General features: G+C 46.2%; 2 protein-coding genes across 2 annotated transcripts in view; one reads left to right on the top strand and one right to left on the bottom strand.

The window, feature by feature from the left end:
* The window catches only part of LOC146755413 (receptor-type tyrosine-protein phosphatase T-like), a 158,749-nt gene that overhangs the window by 79,714 nt on the left and 57,341 nt on the right, over positions 1-21,694 (bottom strand). The window lies entirely within an intron of this gene.
* LOC146755414 (olfactory receptor 14J1-like) lies at positions 10,272-13,135 on the top strand. Its single transcript, XM_085525548.1, has one exon. It carries the CDS (start codon positions 11,984-11,986, stop codon positions 12,917-12,919), a length of 936 nt encoding a protein of 311 aa, XP_085381674.1. The 5' UTR covers positions 10,272-11,983; the 3' UTR covers positions 12,920-13,135.

Below are 21,694 nucleotides of genomic sequence, written 5' to 3'. Positions count from 1 at the left end.
AAGGCAGAGGCCTTGTCAGCACTTTCTCACCCTAATAACACCATGATAAAAGCAAGGGTTTAATTGCATTTTCTCTCCCATACAAGTGGACATACTAAAACTGTGTGTGGGAGAGAGGGGAGTTAACTTGATAAATTTTCTAGGACTGCAAAAAGGATGGTTGGTAAATAACAAGCAAGATATATACTGCAGTATGAACTCTCCAGTGCTGTGAAACAGAACCCAGAAGCACCAGGCCTTATCTGAGCCCGTTCTGCAACCATTGCACAATACCTGGGCATTTTAACACATTGGTGCTTCTGGTATACAGCAATATTCTAACATAAACTGAGAAAACTGTGCTTTTTTCCCTGTCCTACTCCATTTGAAGCATTTGGATCCTTCTTCCTCTTCTTCTCCCACAGTGCTCTTCCCTGCACCAGGTGCACTGAAAAGCTGTGGCCATCAGGATCATCTTCCCTTATTACCTGAGCTACAGTTCAGAAAGCCAGGATTCCTTCTCCCTTTGCACAATGCAGCAATTCAAGAAGCTTGTGCTTCTCAAGCAGAATCCTCACGCTCGGTGCATCCAAGCAATGATTTGATCTTGTAATTTAGGGATTCCTCAGAGGAGGATTTGACTATTCTAGAGGAAAACAACAGACTATCTTTCACAGTAAACAGCATCAGTTCCCCCCAGAGGTGAAGACATATGGGCCCGCTCTGCACCACAGGACATGAGTGCTATAGCTGCTGCTTCTCACAGACAGCCCACAAGTACCTGGAAAAGGGAAGATTCTCTATTTCTCAAACATTTCCCACAAATCAAACTATTATGCAATAGTGTGTTCAAAAGAAGAACAACAAAAAAAACAAAAAACAAAAAAAAACCAAAGCAAATCTACTTTTTCCTGCTTTGCAGAGCTTTGGTCAGTTCACCCTCAGATGACCAAAGTTTATTTACTGTGTGCACTGTACTGTTTAGACATCCATACTTCATTACAGGTGCCAACCTTTCTGTGCCACAGAGCAACAACCACACACAGAACCATCAGCTGTTCTCTCACTTTGTTCTGCAACCAGCAAACCAAACCTCAAGCCCTCGAGCTCGGTAGCCCTTAATAGACCCTGGAGCACAGACAGCAGGTAGCACAAAGTACAATGTTTTTCCTAACACTGCAGAAAATACCCAAGTGCTCTTGACGGTCAGACTTAAAGCAGGATGGAATAAAAATACCACTACTTTTAACACATCTCAGCTGATGCTGAAATCAGCACTTTATTTGGAGCACGTACACAAATCAGGCTCTACCATTCCTCATCCACTGTCACAAACACGATCACCTAAATGTGCTGTCAGGGGGATAAGACAGAGTTGAAGGTTTGCTTCACACTGCTGGCATTCCACTGTTTCTCAGTTGCCCCCATCACCTCCACAACAAGTAGAACCAGATGAATATTTGCTCCATGACACAGATGCCTTGTTTCAGCCAAATCATTCAGACCCTGAAACAATGACAGAGAATGTTAAAAGTATTTTCTTGCTTTCTCTAATGCCTACCACTCATCCAGAGTAAGTCACACTGCTCCTTGCTCTTCTGAGAGGCTCAGGACCTGCCTTGTTAGCCTTGTGTGTTTGAAGAAAGCAAAGCAGTGAGAATGAACACAAATTGGAGCCAACAACTGAAACTTTTGGGGATGCATCCATAGGATTCTTTCTGGTAAGCCACTTAGATGTTTCTCTGCCTATTCTATTTACATCCTCACACTTGCCTGTTTAAACTATGAGGATTAAAGCAATCTGCACTCCAAGCAGCCAATAGTGAACTCACAGGCCCTTTACAAAGAAAGCACGTCCTACATTTACAGAAACAAAACCAGTGGCACCATGGCAACAAGTGAGCAAGCAGTGTAAATTCCTTCTAAAACTGGGGAGCAATCTTACCTCTAATCACACTGATACCAGGTGTACGACTCTTAAATACAGTCATTCCTGGCACACACTTTGCAGAAAGAAAACATTCAACTATGTGTACAAATATTCACTGAAAATATATTTACAGATGTGCACTAGCAATGAAAATTGAATCTGTAATACTGCCTGAGATGATTTTCATTCAAGTGGGAAATAATATGAAAATAATCAACTGTGTACAAAGCTGGGATTGCAAATAAGCACAAGCTTTGAAATAAATACATATATTTTGAAGTAAAAGCACTAAGGACTGATGTCTGTAGTCAACTTCAGCTAAAAAAAAAGCAGAAGTAATCAACTAGATTTGTTTCAAAGCACACAGCTGTCAATCCAGAGTTGTTCTCTACTCGTTTAAAACTCCCTAGCCACAGATACCCTGGAAACATACAGACAAATGGCTAAGAGAACACTTTGAGACGAAGAACTTCCAAATAACACTTAACTCTTTGTTAATTTTTGGTGGAGAGACAAAAGGAAAAGAGGTGGGCATTTGATTTTGGGGGGGAGGGACTGGTAGTGGAAGGTGGTATCGATGTGACTTCAGCAGGTTATAAATGGGAGCTCAAAGGCTCAGCACAACCCAAAGGACCATCTCCAGTAGCTTCCTTGCCTCATTTGCCTTATTTCCTCTTTGGTTGAGGCCATGCAATCAGGTGGGTGAAATAGACTTAAGAAAAACATCCATCATGAAAGACCTGACTGCAGCATTAGCTTCAATGACCTTAAATAAGGAATCATACATCAAAAACAGAGCAATCCTGCATCAAGAAGCTAGAGATGGGGTGGAGGTCTTCCAAAGCCCTTCATCTGTATATTGCTGCTTGCACAAACTCACAACAGCAGTTCAAGCCTGAAGTGCTCTGTCCAAAATAAACTTTTTTTGGAGCAATTGGAGCATGGGGGGTACACCCTGCTCAAGCCCTCACTATGTCTGAAGTCAAACGTCTGAGGTTTTAGAAGTAAACTTTCTAACGTGCGGCCTTGCACCTCTTCACATTCCCACGACTTCATTGCAGCACTTCCCTGTCCCCTCCCAGAAACTTGAACCAGCTGGAGCAGAACAGAGAAGCACTGAGTGCAGCCCCCATCTGGGCATCTCAGTCCTACCTACTTCTCCACTGCTAAGAATTTACTTGAGACTAATTCCTATTTTGAATTTGTCTGAAGTTTCTAATTATTTCTAATTGCTAATTATCAGGAAAATAGGAATATAGCAACACTAGTAGAGATGGCTGAAGTTTAGGGATCTCAGGCTGTGACTATAGATTACAGGCATACAGACAGACTCACACATATAAGATCCTATACTTATTGATAAGAACTAGGTTACAGAAGTTACCAAATTCAGCTAAGGATGTCTGGATTTACATGCCATAAAAGCTGAAAAGGTACCAACATGCAACGCATAGGTTCCCAATTGTTCTGCCTGTCCTAGAATGGAGGCAACTATATGATCTCACACGGTTGCTATAAGTTACAAACACGGTTCTCATTGTCTTGTGATTTGAAACATATGGAAATGTAAAATGTGAAATTGCAAATGATTTCTACATCTTGCATCCAAAATACAATTACCTACAGATCTCATATTTTCTTTTGTGGCAAACAGTTCTGTAAGAGAGCTTATAAGCTTGAAAAAGCACTATGCTTCTGGTCCGGTACTTGCAATTTAAGGTAAAAATAGATTCCACTGCCCTGTACCTCAGTGAGCATATCCACCCTCCTAGTATTACATCTGAAGAATTCTGTATTGCTATTTTCTTCACATGAACAGAAAAGAAAGAAAACAGGAAAGTATTTCCTTCATTGACCCGATAAGCTCTGAATGGCAGACATCCCCACTCATCCTTCCATTAGACAGCCCTCCCCCTCTGTTCAATGCCAAAGTGTCAAAAGACCACCTGTCTTTCCCTACAGACATGCAAGAAATTACCTCCCATATTTGCACTTTCTTCTGTGTAATGAGTAGTTTCCCTCTGTGGAAATGGCTCATCAGGATTCCTAATGTAACATCATAAGAAAGCTGAGTAACCTTTAGCCTCATATTTCATCAGAGAGTGTTTATTACACCTTCCAAACAACCTCAAATCTGCAGGTTTTTGCTGTTTGTACCAGGAAAAACAGTTAAATGTGGCTGTTTTATCATGCCACGTCATTGCTTTCTCTTTGAAGCAGTCCTTAGTACATTTTAACCATCAAAAGAAAGAAACCCAAAGGATTATGCATGGTTAATCCCTGAACCAAAGAACTTCAAAGTTGCGGTAGGTACTGCTTAATAGCAAAGGTTTCTGTGGCTTTTAAAATACAAAAGCTTTTGATATCACGTTAATAATTAACATATGACAGAGTTGATGATCTGTAGGTATAAACTGTGTGAAGGAGGACCCCACCAAAACGGCATTCATGCACACAGCCTGGCAATAGCATGGCTTGAATCATACAACAGCTTTGGTTGGAAAGGAACTTAAAGATCATCTGATCCCAACCCTCATCGGTGATTAATAACCACTATGAATAATTGGCACAGGATTTCAGATTCTTCCCACCTTTATCCGACACAAACACAGAAGGTACAACTTCAGGCTATGTTAAGCCTTAACAGCTCTTTTCACCCTGAGCAGTGACCTGGACTTTCACAATTCCATTTCCAGCCAGTCAGGCAGGTGGGTTAAGGGTTTCTATGTCCCCCCAAAACACACTTTGGGCTTCTCCTACTGATAGCAGAAGCGTGCAACCCCTGAAACACCATCACCTTCTGCTTTCAACCTACAGAGGTTTGAATGCATTACTGTTGATGATCTCATCCAACTTGGCTTCTGGATGCTGCTGTGCCTTGAAGCACCGAGTTCAATCCCCATAGCTACACAGAGTACTTAAATTTCTGTGGCACATGGCACTTTGCATCATGCATTAACATCAGCCCTTTGATATTTTCTCCCTTCCCTAGTTGCTGTTTTATGCGTAATGACGTTCTACTTGAAGTCTGCTCCGGGGGAATGAATACTATGGGATGGATTTGTACACACAAGCTCCAGAATTAGGTCAAGGGCAGGCACCAGCTCTCACCTTTAGCTGCCAACACAGCTCTTAGGGACATGGGGACCTACAGAGGGGCTTGGCTGCAGTCATACAACATTTGCAGTAGAGGGGTCATGGAGAGCCAACAGTAAATAAATAAATCACCAGTACCAGCTTACGTGCATATAAGCTGTCAAACGGGTAATTCAGCAGGCAGCATGCTCCTTTGCTATTGGCACTGCTGGCAGAAGAGCCCACAACCTGAGGACACACTTCCAGTGCCATCTCAGCCTCACTAGAGCTCTTTGGATGGCATGGTGACTTGAAGGAGGGTCAGAAGCAGGAGCACTGCCTGTTACATACACACGGCCAAGACTGAATCTTCACAAGTGCTTTTTCCCCTGCCTATTGTAAGGGCCCACAGGGGAATGTGTCGCTGCTCCTTTCATCAGGAAGCAGCTTTGGCACAGCTCCTTTCACTTTAGCCAGGGCAGAATGCAGACAGGAGCAGGACCTGCTCCAGAAACAGCCACAAAACCCAAAGGGAAGAAGCTGTGCAGTTCCTGGCAATGACCTCCATCCATGATGGAAAACAGAAGTCACTGCCAGGAATAGTCAATGCCATTCCATTCCTCCATGGAGGAGGAGGGCCAATTTCCCAATAGTTAATTGTACCTACATTTTGAATACTCTTGTGGCAATAAGTATCTCATTATCAAAATTAATTAGAAGCTGCAGGAGGCAGAGGAGTGTGAAAAGATGATGCCTTAAACAAAACACCTCAACAGACAGAAGGACAACAGAGTCTGTTGCTTATTAGGAGGGACAAACCTGCCTTGGCTCTAGCAAAGTAAGGATGCACTCTGTCACAGCTGAAAACGAGATGAAAAGAAGAGCAAGCATCTCTCAGGGGAGCAAAGGGACAGCATTAGAAAGTCAAGTTGAAGGCATCAGGCTGCATCAAAGAAGCTGAGCCAGGTCAGCCCACCGGGCTACATCTGGTAAGCTTTTAGACAAGTAGGATTTGTGTCTAGGCCACTTTTTTAGTCCTTGATCTCCTATGCCAAGGGGTGAGCCAGGATTTATTCTTTAAAGTTCCTTGGAAGTGATATTTTTTGGGGAGACGGGGTTTGTTGGTGTTTGTTATTTAAATAAAGGCTATCTATACACCCTACATACCCACCCACCACAGCTTACCCGGTCAGTAGAAGAGTCAGAGTTGTTGCCCATCACCCAGATTAAAAAAAATCAAGGAAACAGAGAAAGGTGCAGCCTTATACTGACAATTGTGAGATCACATCTCAGCAGCACTGCAGAGCCAGGAGAACTGGTGCTGCTGGGTGACAGCAGGATCCAGCTGCAGCTTGGTGTCCGCTGCAAGCAGGGTGAGCTTTATGGAACCAGCTACAAAACAGAGCAGTAGCAATTTTTCTCCTCATTCCTCACGTATTTGTGTTTGCAACCATACGGGTGGGTGAATCCAGATCTCATGCAGCCATGGTTGTTTCTAAACAAAGCATGTTTCTGTAAACTAGGGGGATCCATTACAGAGCACAGAAAAGCATTCCAGCGCACAGTCTAATAACGTGTTTTGTCAATTAGCTCAGTCACCATTCAAAAGAGTCACAATTCTACCCTCTTCCCCCTCCTTTTTTTCTTTCCCCCTCCTTAGAAATAGAAAAAGCAGCAGTTTTAGAACAGATTCTTAAACTCAATTAGCATTTATTATAACTTCCCAGGTACAACCTACGCTTATCTCCCAACAGCATAAAGAGAGGTCTCGTTGAGAGGTTATGATAAAAGTAGTCATTTCACAGCTGATCTCCGCACACTGTTTTAACAATCCTGCCCGTTTCTAGAAAATCCTGTCACCCTATAATCTTCAGGAAGATTAAAGGTATATAACAGAGCTTTAAAAACCCACGTGTGCTTAAGGTCTCTTATTAGTCAGGTTTTCCCGAAGCTCACTGTTCGTTATTGCTCACAGTCAGGCAATGCACTTCTGTAATCCCAGCGTCAGCTGAGTGTGCAGAGATTCCTGGTGCCAGCAGGTCAGAGAGCATCCCAGAACCATTATGGGATGCAGAGGTGACAGCAGACAATGTCTGGGGGGTCCTTTGATTGACTCCAGGTTTTCTGCATCCTCCCCCCTGCACAGTCACACCAACGCGATGCTCTTGAGAATAAGGGCGTTCATCTTCCAGGTAAAAATCAAAGCCCTGAGTACTCCTTAGCTCACTGCCTAACATACGCCCACAGAAGAGTGAGATATTAAGCACTACTCCAATAATTAGTGAAGGGCAGCATGTTCCCCTTCTTCCTGTTCCTTGTAACATCTGCTTGACTCACTGTTCTTTATTGTTGCTGTTCTTTGGGTTTTATTTTAAAAGAGTAGGCTGCTCCTATGAGGATTAATAATCTGTGATGGGAGAGGGACACAGCAAATGCTGTGCTGAACTCCCAGCTTTCATTTTCTCATCACCCAAAAGTGGTTTTATAAATGCTCATATAAGGAACAGCCACAGCAGCTCTCTGTGCAGGTGGCCAAACCAGACACGGAGCAGTTTGTATTAGTGTTTCTCTGTCAGCACAACAAGCACTGCATCCTCCCACAGTTCTGAGTGCTCAGACTGGGCTCATTTTGGGGCACTTTAATCTCTGAAGGAGTAGAGAGAGCACCAGAATGCTTCTCAAGAAGAAGAGGGTAAGTGGCACCGTACCTGAATCCATCTCTTTTCTGTTCAGTAGGGAGAAGCCACGGGCCCTGCTGATTTGTTTTGCACGTGGACTCAGTTCAGATGAGCACTACAACTGTCTCCTCAGCTCTCATTCCTGCTGCAGTGGCACAGCAGAGTGAGACCATCCAGAAGGATCACACTCAGATGATCACTGCTGGAAAGGACTCAGCTCCCGGCTCTGAAGGAGCCCTCCAGGTGTAGCAGAAACAAATACTGCTTCAGCAGCATGGTGTGCAGACAGGTGCACTGATTTAAAGGAATCGTTCACAGTTGGGTACTCCTCTGAAGTCTGACCTGCAGAACACACCAACTACTCAAAACAGCAACCGTACCGAGAGATGAAAGTATTGCACAAGAGACTGAGTACGGGCCCCACTTACATGTGCTTGTCAGTGAAGACATTTACATTTGGGCAGTGTGTGACCTTTAAGATTTTGCTCTGTCAATCAGGCATGAACAGAGAAGAACATTCACATCTGAGCACCTTAAAGCTCACCCACCCACTGGCCTCTGCGCCACCAGAATCCACCTGGGAGCAGAAACAGATACATCCAACTTCACCAAGTAGGGTTATCTGGAGCACTTCCCATCCCACCATAGTCTGGAAAGCTGCTTATCTAGGGATGCTTTTAGCTCAACTCTGAAGGGAACTGGGGAACATAAGAAATGTGAGCACTTAACTAAGAACTGAAATTCCTTAATTTCACCTGTTGCTTATAAAGCCATATTACATTTCCATTACAGTTCATGTCTTCTTACTACCAAATATAGTACTAGGAGGAAAAGAATCCCTTTTTAAACTCTGGCAGTTTGGTTTTACCTCCTTTCATCAGCAAGAAAATGGGACGTTACACCTTGCAGCAAAGCATCAACTTCTTTAGTGACTACTCTTGTGCTTTTTTTAGTTGTGGTCAATGAGACATGGCCAGACAACCCACTTCCCTACTGAAACTCGCAGAGTGCAAACACAGCAATCACATAAATGCAATAGAGTTCCTTGCATATACATGGCACCAAGCATGGTGCTTGCAGGAGCTTTATCTCCCTTTGGTCAAAGCATCAAGACACCTCAGCCTTGCCTCTGCAGGCAGAAAAGAAGAAAAGCTTGTGGTTCTTTTCCTAACAGAATCCATGCTAAAAACCAACTGCACAGCTCTGCCTGTAGTTGCCCAGATTCTTTTTATTCCAGTGGCAAAGCACAGATCTAAATTAAAGCTGGTTAGATCTAAATTAGCTAGTTTTTATACTCCTTAGCATCCAAAGATAAGGTGTGCTGGTTATTACTGCAGCTCATTAGAAGCAATTGGGATCAATGAGACGATCTGGAAGACACAAGGCAATGAGGTGGCTGAGCTCGCAACCACGGTGACTCACAGGTAACGGGTAAGAAATAATACCTTCCTAAAATATCACTACAGCACCACGTTCTGCGAGAAAACCAAGGTGTGATTTCCTCAGCCCTTCTGCACACTTAACTCACCCTCTGAAAAATGGAATGCTGATAACTTCAGCACAGTCTGCAGCCTAAGTCCTTCAGGTAACACTATTGGTGGCACGCGGCGATGCCGCGCAGAACTCAGCTCATGGCATGGCCCAAGGAGCATCCTATAGAACCACAGCTGGAGGAGCCCAAGCAATGTGCAAAGCCACGGCCAACACCTGCTTCCCTGTATTTGCTCTTGGGAGGGTTTGCCAGCCTGCAAAAAAAAAAAAACCCACCCTGGTTGCCAAGGAAACTGAAATACCACAGTAAGGCAAAGGGAAGAAATATTCAACTGTCAGCGCAGAAAGAATAATTGTTCAGGCTTCCCCACACCTGCGTAAAACCAACACGGGGCTTTGTGTCATTTTACTCCCAACCTAAATTCCTTCCTGCTGGTTCCATCTGATATTTATGAGTGCTGTGATCCAGGAAGGCTCTTCCCTTCCACAGCGGCTGCCTCCCTGTGCTGCGGGAACAGTAACCCTACGCACACTGAGGGGAGGGAGCCCACGCCGCTATGTCTCCATCACATCGTGTCGGCAAAGTGCAGTAGGAAGAGGGGAAGGAAAGGAGAAAACGTCATAATTATCTTTAAAAAATTCCCTTTGGGCAGCACTCCTTGAATACCAATGGCTGCAGCACGACTCCTTGCTATGCAAGCAGCATCGCCGCGTAGCCTCTCTCTGAAAACAGCCAGCCTGAGCTCCACGGCTCATCTGATGGATTATTCCCAGGGGCTGTAAATCACTCACGTTCCCTATTAATGAAAAGCCTGAACAACTTTATGACCAATTAATTGGTGTACTTAGGTAAACGAAAGCAAGAGTAACACATCGGATGAAAGCAACGGAGCAACTTGCCCCGTGCTCAGCCCTGGTGCTGCGGGGAAGGAGATGCATCAAGGACCCTTCCACAACTCCTGACCCACAGCAGAGCGCAGGCTGATGCCCTGGGGCAGTGGCTTTGTATCTCTTCCCCAACTCCATCCTACATAATTTAACCATGGATTTTCAAGGAAGCGTCTGATCTTTTGCCAAGCCAAGTTACTTCCCCAAAAACGCCTCCAGACAGGCCTGTCCTCTTCAATATTTTTATTGATGACCTGGATGAGGGCACTGAGTGCATCCTATGTAGGTTTGCTGATTTCACCAAATTGGCTGGGAGTGTGGACCTGTCTGTCATTAGCAAGGACCTACTGAAGGATCTGGACAGGCTGGAGATCTGGGCTGAAGCCAATGGGATGAGTTTCACCAAGACCAAATGCCACGTCCTGAACTTTGGGACCTGGCATGGACTGCCAAGGGTGGGGGTGGATTCACCGAACCTGGAGGTGTTCCAGGAATCATTGGACGTTGTGTTGAGGGCCATGGATTTGTGGGAGCTATTGGTGATAGGTGAACAGCTGGATTGAATGATCTTTTAAATCTTTTCCAAACTTGGTGTTTCTATGATTCTATGGTATCCTGTCCCTGTCTGTGTGCTCCTTTTTGCTTTAGCAAACACTCTCTGAGAGGCTTAACCACATGTCAGGAATTTGTCACTGACCACCTGAAATCTGTTGTTAAATTCAACAGATTTCAAAGCACAGTCATGATGCTGTTGACTTTCAGGAACTGTTGGCCATGATGATGCAGGGAAATCTCAGGGGAGACAAGTGGGAAGGATAAAAATGACATCCTCTACTGCTCAGCTGGGTTGGGCTCCTAAAACACAGGGAGCTCATAAAAGTGGGCAGAGATGTAGAGAGACAGCTGTGCCCAGGAGCAGCTCTTGTGCACAGCACAGCCTGCAGGTGACAGAAAGAGAGGAGAGAAATTGGAGTGAGCTTACAAGATATGTACTGTGTGAGCGGGCTGTGAGCTCTACGAAGGAGCATTGCTCACAGACCACAACACGGTAAGTCTCATGCAGTAGGCAATGCAGCTGCTTTTAATAGAGGGTTAACAAAATATGCGACATTCCATAGCAGACTGGCAGCAGGTAATGCATGTTTCTTTACTGTGGAAAAAGCCTTCTGGTCCAGCTGAGGGCTTCTGTGCTGCAGCATAAGATCTATGGGGTGTGTGTGTGGGGGGGAGCTGCATGTCCCAGCACGGCTGCAGGCTGTGCAGCCGGGGCTGCAGGTGGGTGCCCAGGGCTGTCCTGCAGAGCAGGGTCCCTGCTGTGCCCCAGGGGCTGTGTGCCGGGTATGGGACTCTGCCGCCTGCCAGGCTCAGCACTCAGCCTGCCCGGGGAGCTGCCCAGGGCGCTGCGGGGAGACGGGTGGGGGGAAGGAGCCCCCCGGCAGGGCTTGTGCTGCCACAGCTGCTGCCTGGGGCAGGGGATCACAGCTCCACTGCACAACAGTATGTTTCTGAGGGCACTTTGCTTGAGGATAGCCAAGGCAGGGGGTTTCCTTTTCCTGTTCTGAGGGAATCTTAATTTTCAGTAGACATGGATAATTCACTCAATCTGCAAACAGGCAGCTTTTTAGGATTCACACTGAATGGCACAGAGGCTGTTTTGGGGGCTCTAAGAGCAGTTGGGTTAAAGATATGAGACATGAAGCACATGAAAATATCCAGGGAGGAGGGATAAGAAAAGAAGAGGAAGGTTAGAGCTCCATATGCTGCTTCTGCTTAAGGAATGCTGAAATATATGAAATTAAAGGCAAGTAATGGTGCTAAATGTACACTGTTGTAGGAGAATGAAAACATTTCATAGTATAGCAGGAGGAGTGTGTCTGAGAATGGTCTGGACTTGTCATTATCTTCTGCACTCTGAACAGGACTCCAAGCCCAACAACAGCAGATGCCCAACAGCAGCTCCATCAGTGAGTTCCTCCTGCTGCCGTTGGCAGACACGCGGCAGCTGCAGCTCCTGCACTTCTGGCTCTTGCTGGGTATCTACCTGGCTGCCCTCCTGGGCAACGGCCTCATCAGCACAGCCGTAGCCTGCGACCGCTGCCTGCACACCCCCATGTACTTCTTCCTCCTCAACCTGGCCCTCCTTGACCTGGGCTGCATCTCCACCACTCTCCCCAAAGCCATGGCCAACGCCCTCTGGGACACCAGGGCCATCTCCTACACAGGATGTGCTGCACAGCTCTTTTTCTTTCTCTTCTTCCTCTCAGCAGAGTATTCCCTTCTCACCATCATGTCCTATGACCGCTACGTTGCCATCTGCAAGCCCCTGCACTACGGGACCTTGATGGATAGCAGAGCTTGTGCCACCATGGCAGCAGCTGCCTGGGGCGCTGGGGTTCTCAATTCCCTGCTGCACACTGGCAGTACGTTTTCACTGCCTCTCTGCCAAGGCAATGTAGTGAAACAGTTTTTCTGTGAAATCCCCCAGATCCTCATACTCTCCTGCTCAGAATCAAATCTCAGGGAAACTGTGTTTCTCAATTTTAGTATCAGTTTAGTATTTGGCTGCTTCGTTTTCATAGTGGTGTCGTATGTGCAGATCTTCATGTCCGTGCTGAGGATACCCTCTGAGCAGGGACGGCACAAAGCCTTCTCCACGTGCCTCCCTCACCTGGCCGTGGTCTCCCTATTTCTCAGCACTGGCTTTTTTGCCTACCTGAAGCCCCCGACCATTTCCTCCCCACTCCTGGATCTGACAGTGGCACTTCTGTATGCAGTGGTTCCTCCAACACTGAACCCTATTATCTACAGCATGAGGAACAGGGAGATCAAGCACGCTCTCAGGAAGGTGTTGCAATACACACTATTCCAGCTTCCATAAAATGCACAACTTTCTTATATGATTCCCAGTGTTGGTTTTTTATGTTCTATGCATCTTTGGTTGTTTGATTATGTGAGATATAGCAACGTAAAAAAAAAAAAAAAAAAAAAAAAAAAAATTGAACTCATAAATAAAAATGTATTACACTTCTTTCCTACCTAATTTCCATTTTTTCACTCCAAGAGCTCATGTAAACATGTATCCAGATTCCCTGAATACGTTAGAAGATGGCTAAAATATTTTCAAAAAAGACATTTGCTTAGGTTTTCTTTCTTCCTACTTTGTCTGGATTAGGGGAGGTACAGCCACAGACAGCAGCTCAACGTGCTCTTTTCATTTCTGATCTCTTTACACCACCACAGTGCTCTCGAGCCCTCTCATTTGTGCAGTCCTGAAGGTCTTGTGTGTCTCACGACTGTCTGTTGCCTATACAGCAGAAATCGAGGGCTGCAGTCAGTAGCCAGCAATATGAACAGGTCTGTCAGAGCTGGTCTCCTTGCTGGCACTGCCATAACAAGCGGGCCCCTTTAGAGCAGGTCCAGAGAACTGGAGGCCTCTTCCAAAGCTGGTGTAAGGAATATACCTCAGGAGCTGCTCTCTGAGAAGACTTCAAGATATTCTGGTGCATTTCACTGACTGCCAGGGATAGTTTCAGAAGTCCAAGGAGATCTGTAAGGGACTCAAGGCAGTGCTGAGGTTTAGAATCTGTGGTCTAAGGTCAAGATAAAAAGAAAACGATTATAAATATGATAAATGCATATATACATATCTTATATATATAGTATATTTTCACATATATACAATATAGGCAGTGGCTAACATATGTGCATGTACTAGTACATATACATATGATACATAGATGATAATTGTTTATATGCATATCTGTTTGCAAGTCCAGGACCTGTTGCAGGGTATTTAACAGTCCCAAGGTTCACTGTAGGAACTGGAGAGGCTCTTTTCCTATTGCAGGAGTTGGAGCAATTGCAGAGCTCATTGCCAGAGCTGAAATCACCGCAGGACCTGTGACTGAAGTTGGAGCAGCCACTGTGCTCATTGGAGGGGTTGGAGTGACCACAGGGCTGTACCTCCTGGCACAGTGCACCTCCCTTGGGAGGAATTTGTTTCATTTTCTTATAGCAATACTTGGAACAGCTACAGGACCTGTTGCAGGAGTGACTGCAGAGCTCATTATGAGGGGATGAGTGACAGCGGGATCTGTCCAGAGCATGGAGCAAACGCAGGACATGTGGCAAAACCTTGGAGCTGCTGCAGGGTCTGTGCCAAGAGTTGCAAGGGCTGCAGCACTGTCAGCATTTCCAGCTCTCTGGATCTGGCACACTGCAGTCATGTGTGTTTCTTGGGGGCTACCAGAGCCACAGCAGACCTGCCCCCAATATTCTACCAGTTTATCAGGATTCTGCAGTTGCTCAGAGATGAAGTTCCAAAGCCCTGGGGGTGCCCACCACTCCAGGCAGCTGCCCAGACCATCCCACACCCCCTGCCATGCAGAGCCTTCTCACCTTGGGGTAGATCTCTCACTGATATTCCTGAATAATGTTTAACCTCAGTCACAGAATCATAGAGTCACCAAGGTTGGAAAAGGCCTAAAAGATCATCCAGTCCAACCATTCATAGGTCATTATCCATATAGGCTATTACCTATAGCTCCCACTTAACCATGTCCCTCAACACAATATCCAGTCACTCCTTGAATACCCCTGGCTCCCAGAGAAGACAACGTAAAATGTGTAATTCCTAATCATACCAACAATATTACTTTCAAAACACAAAGATGACTACAGAGCTGAATGTGCACAAAACTTCACTTTGTTGGCTGCCAATTTTATTGTGATATAGACCAAGGTCAAACAGCATAGCAAAATAAATACCCTAATCCAGCATCCCAAGTTGACAAATGATGCAGCAGGGAAAACAAGCAGCAAGCAAGGAGCTGTGCAATGCAGCTTCATGAGAAGACTCATCAGTCTCCACAAATAGGGAAACTCTCAGCATCATGGCCTGCAGTTCTCCAGCTCCCACAAACCCCTGTGTTATCTCGCTCTGGACAGATGTGCTGTTATCTCAACCCTTGGAGCCTCTCATCGGGCACCCGAATGATGGTGGTTGTTGAATCCAGCATGTGGCTCAGCAGCACACAGTGCTTTGTGCACTGCCCAATTCCCAGTGGCATGGAGATGAGAATTGGGGAAAAAAAGTACAACGTGTGGGTTGTAACAAAGCAGTTTACTAAGAGATATAAAAGGAGAGGAGTAATAGTTCTGACTGTATATCTGTTGATATGGAATTGTATGTAACAACTGATGCACAAGCACTTGCTCATCACCACCAGACTGATGCTCAGCTGGGCCCTGGGCAGTGAAAAGACTGAGATGAACTCCCACCCCTTTCAATACAATTTCTGCTTGCTGTCAAGTGGTACAAAATGTCCCTTTGGCCACTTCCAGTCAGCTGTGCGCAGTCTGTTCCTTCCCAGCTCATTGAGCACTCCACTGACCATGGCCTTGGCTCTGTAGAACACTGCTTAGCAGCAGCTATAAACATCAGAGTGTTATCAACATTGTTTTTCTCTTAGAACCAAAACACTGCACCATAGCAGACAGTCTGAAGAAAACAATTCCATCCCAGCTGTAACTCAGATACCTGCTTGTCCTCCTCCTCTTGTTCTTCCGGATCGGGAAGCAAGGAACAGAATCTGCTGCTCTCCACTTTGGGAACTTTCCATCAGTTCTCAGCTGGCTCCTCTGCCATCCCCAGGCAGAGCTCAGTGCACTCTCACAGACAGCAGCAGCATTTCTTCATCTTCATTGCCTAATCGTAATGAAGAGTCTGTACCTACTTTGCTACAGTTCAGAGGTGGGAACCATCCCACCATGTCTCTGTGAGACAAACAAGACCCTAGGCCTGCAAAGGCACAGAGATTTGGAGTTCGCTGAGTGAATGTTTGTGGTCTTCTCATTAGCGTAAAGACTCTTCAGAAAGCATCCCCTAACAGAAGCATGTTTTGATTTAGCCTGTCTGGGTCTTGCATCTACACTGTGGTACTGGTGTTCAGGGCCTTGCTCAGAAGCAGAAGCCTGCATGAAAGGAAGTGCTCTGTGGTTTTCTCTTGAGTTGTCCTGTTTATTTCTCATGCTACCCGCACTGGTCTACAGGCAATTTTGGGCAGCAGCAGGTTGGGGTTACCCCCAGAGGGTACAGAGTAAGATTTAGGATGGGGTATTGGCAGTAAGACCTTCTCTGAGGAATCCTCCCACAGTCCTATGGAACAACTCAGAGGCTTTCCCTGCAATCTCCAACACCAACAACATCCCTCAGCCCTTCTCTGTCAGATCCAGTTCCCCTCCCTTCGCCCTTTGGACCTGGTTAAAAGCCCTTTAATCAATCAGTGCAGGAGCATTTCAGATGGGGTCATGGAGGAGGCAGACTGCCATTCTTGGGGTGGCCATTTTCCCAGGAGGGCATGGTGGGAAGGCTTGTCCTGTCCAGTTCAACCAACACTTGTATCCACCCAGCAGAAGGCTGTGCCCTCTGTGTCCCACTTGACCTCTGCATGGAGCTTACAGTTGACAGGGACATGGCTGAGAAGCTCTGGGCATGGACTAATGGACAAGGAAGTAAGGTAGCTTCTTAAATTCCTCCCTTCATACCTTAGCAACTTCCTTGTAATCTCCCTAAGTATCCTGTCCTTTCTTCTCAACGACGGAGATTCTCTTTTTCTTCCTGAGTCTCAACAGTTTTTCCCAGTTCAACTACACTGGTCTTCTTCCCCTATGGCTCACCTGATGGCATTCAGGGACAGCCTGATCTTGTGCCTTTAAGATTTCCATCTTGAGGAGTGTCCAGGCTTCCTGTACCCCTTTACCCATAAGGAGCGAATCCCAAGGGACCCGTGCTACAAGTGTCCTGAACAGGTCAAAGTCCGCCCTCTAGAAGTTCAGGATAGTAGTTTTGCTAGTCACCCTTCTGACATCTCCAAGAATAGAGAATTCTACCATTTCATGGTTGCTCTGCCCAAGACAGTCCCCAACCTTCTAAACTCCAACCAGTCCTTCACTGTTAGTGAAGAGCTGGTCTAGCAAGGAACCACATCTGGTGGGCCTTCATACCAGCTGTGTAAGGAAGCTGTCTTCCATACAATCTAGAAACCTCTTGGACTGCTTCCTCTGTTCTTTATTATATTCCCAGCATATATAAGGGAGGTTGAAGTCTCCCAAGAGAATGAGTGCTGGCGATCATGCGACTTCAGTAAGCTGCTCATAGAATGCCTCACCCATCAATTAATCTTGATTAGGTGGTCTATAAGAGACCATTAACAAGATGTCACACCTACAGGCCTTTCCCCTGATCCTTACAAACATGCACTCGTCTTGATTGTTCTGAAGCCTAAGCTTTTCAACATCAAAACTCTCTTCAATATAAAGGGCCACACCACCACCCTTCCTTCCTCATCTATCCCTTCTGAAGAGCTTGTAACCATCCATCGCAGCACTCCAGTCATGGCAGTGGTCCCACCATGGGTCAGTAATAGCAACTAGGTCATGGTTTGTCAGATGCACAGTTGCTTCCAGCTCCTCCTGCTTGTTGACCAAGCTGCGTGCGTTGGTGTAGACGCACTTCAGCTGAGGCATCTGCCTCTCTCCCAGCTCAAGAAGCGTTCCCCTAGGCTCATCTCTGGTGAGCCTTGTTTTGTCCCCTCCCCCATCATAGCTAGTTTAAAGCTCTTTCAATAAGCCCCGCTACCTTCTGTGCTAGGATTCATTTTCCCCTTTGAGACAGTTGGGTTCCATTCATGGATAACAGACCATGGGCCAAGTAAACTGCCCTGTGATCAAAGAAACCAAAGTTTCTGGCTCAATACCAGTCTCTGAGACAACTGTTCATTGCTTTGCTTTCCAAGCCTGCTCCGTGTCCCTCACTGCCACTGAAGGTATAGAACAAAAAATCACTTGATCTCCCACTCTGTGAACTAAATGGCCTAAATTCCTGAAATCTCTATTCATAGTTTGTAGTCTTATCTAAGAAATTTCACCACTGCCCACCTAAACTATGAGTAGTGGAAAATAATCAGTGGACCTAACCAGCATGGGGAGTTTCCTCGTTATGTCCCTGACCTGAAACCAAGAAGGCAGCAGACTTACTGACGGCTCGGGTCCAGTCTGCAAATGGGGCCCTCTATTCCTCTGAGAAGGGAGTCACCCACCACGGCCACCCTTCTTTCTTTCATGGCAGAGGAAGTCACAAGGCTTGGTAGTGACTGCCTTGCATTAGGTTCCCTCCTAGGCAGATCCTCCATTGCCTCCCCATTCTTATCTCCTTCAGATTTCAGAGTGTCAAACCTGTTGCTTAGAGGGAGCAGGGGTTGAGGGCTAGGCAGGCATGGGGGGGCTCCTGTGACGTTGAGTTGGGACTCTCTTCCAACCCTCCTCATCAGTCAGGTCTGTCTGACTGTGACAGGGCAGGGAGTCAACCACTTATCTGGGGGTATCTGCCTGGCAGCCTTCCCTCGGGGATGCCAGCAAGTCACTCCACCAGCCCATCTCGGGATCACACTCCCTGATGGTAAACTGTGAGTAAAACCTTGAGTAAAGTGAGAGTTCACCTAGACAAAAGTATGAGTAAAAACATGGACTGACGTGAGGGTAAACCCAGAGTAAAACCAGGATCCCATCCATCGGGCATGCACAGCCTCTAAGGGCAACTTTTTCCAGTGTTGCTGTGTAAAAAAATAGGTTCCTCACATCTAACCTATGTCTCCCCTTTTTAATTTAAATCCGTTTCCATTTGTCCTGTTATCATCAGACCATCCCATCCTTATTCTAGCGTTAGGCATCTCATCCTCAGATGGAAACCCTGGGGCTGAATTGGGATCAGTTTTTCAAAGAACCACGGGAGCTGCAAGTTCACCTAGCTGAGTTCAGATGTGCACAGTGAGGTGTCTGTGTGTGAGTCCCTCATCTGAATCCTTGGTTTTTATTCCACAGCGACTGCACTGCTCGTACACAGACTCTCAGTGATGCCCAAGGTGCCTTGGGTGATCCTAGTTTTGTGCTAGTGCTTGTAAACTGTGACGGAAAATCTATGAGATAGACAGCTCCTTCTGGAGCATCAGCTGAGGGCCAGAAGGGAGGTATTCTTGGCCATCCTAAATACCACTGCAGCCGCGTGCTTAGGGCACCCATTGTGTCTTCTGCACCTGTCCCCAAGGAGTATGTAGTGATATTCAGCTTACCGAAAGGATGAGCTCAGAACAGAAGAGGCAGATCTTCCTCTCTGCTCCATCTGTGGCATAGTCTGGATTTCAAGGCATTGCAAAGATATGGCACATCTATGTTCTTGCACTGATGACAATTTAGTATGCTCTGGGCTCGCATTTCAATGGCATCTAATAAATCTAGGGTCATACCAGTTGACAGGAAGCTGGCAAATGTTGTCTTATCGTAAGGAAGAGCAAGAAAGATTACAAGGGGAACTATGGACCTCTCAGTCTCACTCCAGTGCTTGATAAAATTACGGAGAAAATGATGGTGGGAGTTATGGAAAAACACCTGAAGTACAATTCTGTGATTGGTCACAGACAACACAGTATCCCGAGGGGATGGTCCTATTTAATTTCAAGTCTTTTTATGACACCTTTATCCATTGAGCTGAACAAGGGAAGGCAGTTGATGCAATCCTTGAGGATTTCAGTAGAGCTTTTGATACTATTTCTCCAGCACCCTTCTGGACAGAAATTCCTGCATACAGCTAGACAGAAACAGAACGTGGTGTGTTGTAATACAAGAAGAATTTTACAGAGCAGCAGCCATGGATTGAGATAAGGAGTTCACAGAGCAGCAGCTGCGGAGCAGGATAAACAGCATGAGAACCAAGGACATCTCTAGGAAAAGAATGAATGGCTCGTGGCTTTGAAGGGGGGTTATAGGGTTGTTATTGCAGTAGCTTTCCTCCAATTAGCGTGTGTGATTTTTGGACGCCCTTGTCTGTCTCCTTTAAAATCATGGCTTTTCGGGCAATAAATTGACGCAGCTATATGTAACCATATAGGTGTTTGTCTGTTTGACCCAGCACGCTGACATTTTGCCTTTCAGGTTCACTAGCAGTGGTGGGTGAGCAGTTGGCCAGCAGTTCTGTCCCAAAGAATTATAGTCAGTGGGTTCCATTGGGCTGGTAGATGGTCACTGTCAGAGTTCCCCAGGGTTCCATTTTAGGGCCAGTTTCCTTTCATGTTTATGCAGATGACTTGCATGCAGGACTAGAAGATGTTCTGAGCAAGTTTGCTGATGAGACCAGATGAGGAGGTGCTGTTGCCTCCACTGAGGTTGGAGAGGACTTGCAGAAAGATGTGGACAAGTCAGAGAAGTGGGTATCAGTTGGTACTAAGCACCAAGTGCATAACGCATAACAAGAACAAGTGCCTGATTGTGCACCTGGGTATGGGCAACCCTGGACATACACACTGACTGGATATGGGACACATAAGAGAGGTCTGACTGAAAAGCATTGGGGGTCCTTCTCAACATAAAATTGGAAGTGAGTCAGCAGTGTGCCCAGGCAGCCAGGAAGGCCAACAGTACCCTGGAGCACATAAAGCAATTTATTGCCAGCTGGGTGAGAGAAAGGTTTGTCCCTCTTTGCTCTGCATTGCTACAGCCCCACATCCTGCGATGAGACACAGGGCACATGTGGGATATGAACTTAACAGCATCCTTGCACCACATGCAGAGCCTAGGATCTTCCATTCCCATGTCTTTCACTTAACATCATATAGACCTCCAACTCAATGCCCCAGGAAGTGCCTTGAGCCAACAGGAGAGACAGGATCTCCCTACCTCTGGTTTTGCAATCAGGGCTTGACCTGTCTGCTTCGTAAGGCAAAGGAGAGGTTTCTTAGCATGCGAGTGCCTTTCCCAGCCTGTTGTCATGGCTTCCAATTATCTTCTCTAACTAGTGCCTTGGGAAGCTTACTTGGTAATGGCCCTCAGTGGGCCCATTAATACTCCAAGAAACTTCACTGTTACTTCTGACTTTGTCTTCTTGAGCAGTTTGTGCAAACTTCTCTCTGCACTGGTGGTTGATGGACTCAGCAGCAAATGAGCCCTGGGACCCATTCTAACCTAAAGAGCATCTTGTGCCTTGTGCCTTCCTGTTATCTATTTCAGGTTATCAGAACTTGTTCAGCAAAATGGAGAGATACCTGGAGAGAGTTTAAATAGGAAGAATCCAGCAAACATTTACTGTTTATTTGTTTATAGTTCTGTTTAAAGAAGGTATTAAAACAGCACTGTGCAACTCCTTGTGCACATCTGAGCTGAAATAGAGGAATCCCAGCTCCCAAGGGTCTATGGGGAGCTGAATCCCATTTCTGCCCCAGGGTTTCCATCTAGGGATGAGGCGCCTGCACTGCCTCGGCTGGATCACTGCCCTGCACAGAGAAGCTGTCTCAGCCCTCCTTGTCCTTGTCTGGTTGCCCTTTTTGTTTCATCAAACATTCTCAAGCAGGACTCACCAGATGTCAGGAAATGACTGGTGGATAACTCAGCAGATTTCAAAGAACCGTTATGATACTGTTGTCTTTCAGGAGCTGATGGCCACGAGGACCCAGGGACAACACAGGGGAAATGAGCGGGAAGGATAAAACTGACATCCTCTGCTGCTGAGCTTGGCCGCGCTCCTGGGACACAGGGAGCTCATAAAAGTGGGCAGAGCTGTAGAGAGACAGCTGTGCCCAGGAGCAGCTCTTGTGCACACACAGCC

This window comes from Coturnix japonica, chromosome 32 (genome assembly GCF_054131305.1).
Source record: "Coturnix japonica strain WE chromosome 32, WE-NBRP24, whole genome shotgun sequence".
Lineage (NCBI taxonomy): Eukaryota > Metazoa > Chordata > Aves > Galliformes > Phasianidae > Coturnix > Coturnix japonica.
The sequence above is the reverse complement of the archived record's forward strand: the minus strand, read 5'-3'. Positions and strand labels throughout refer to the sequence as shown.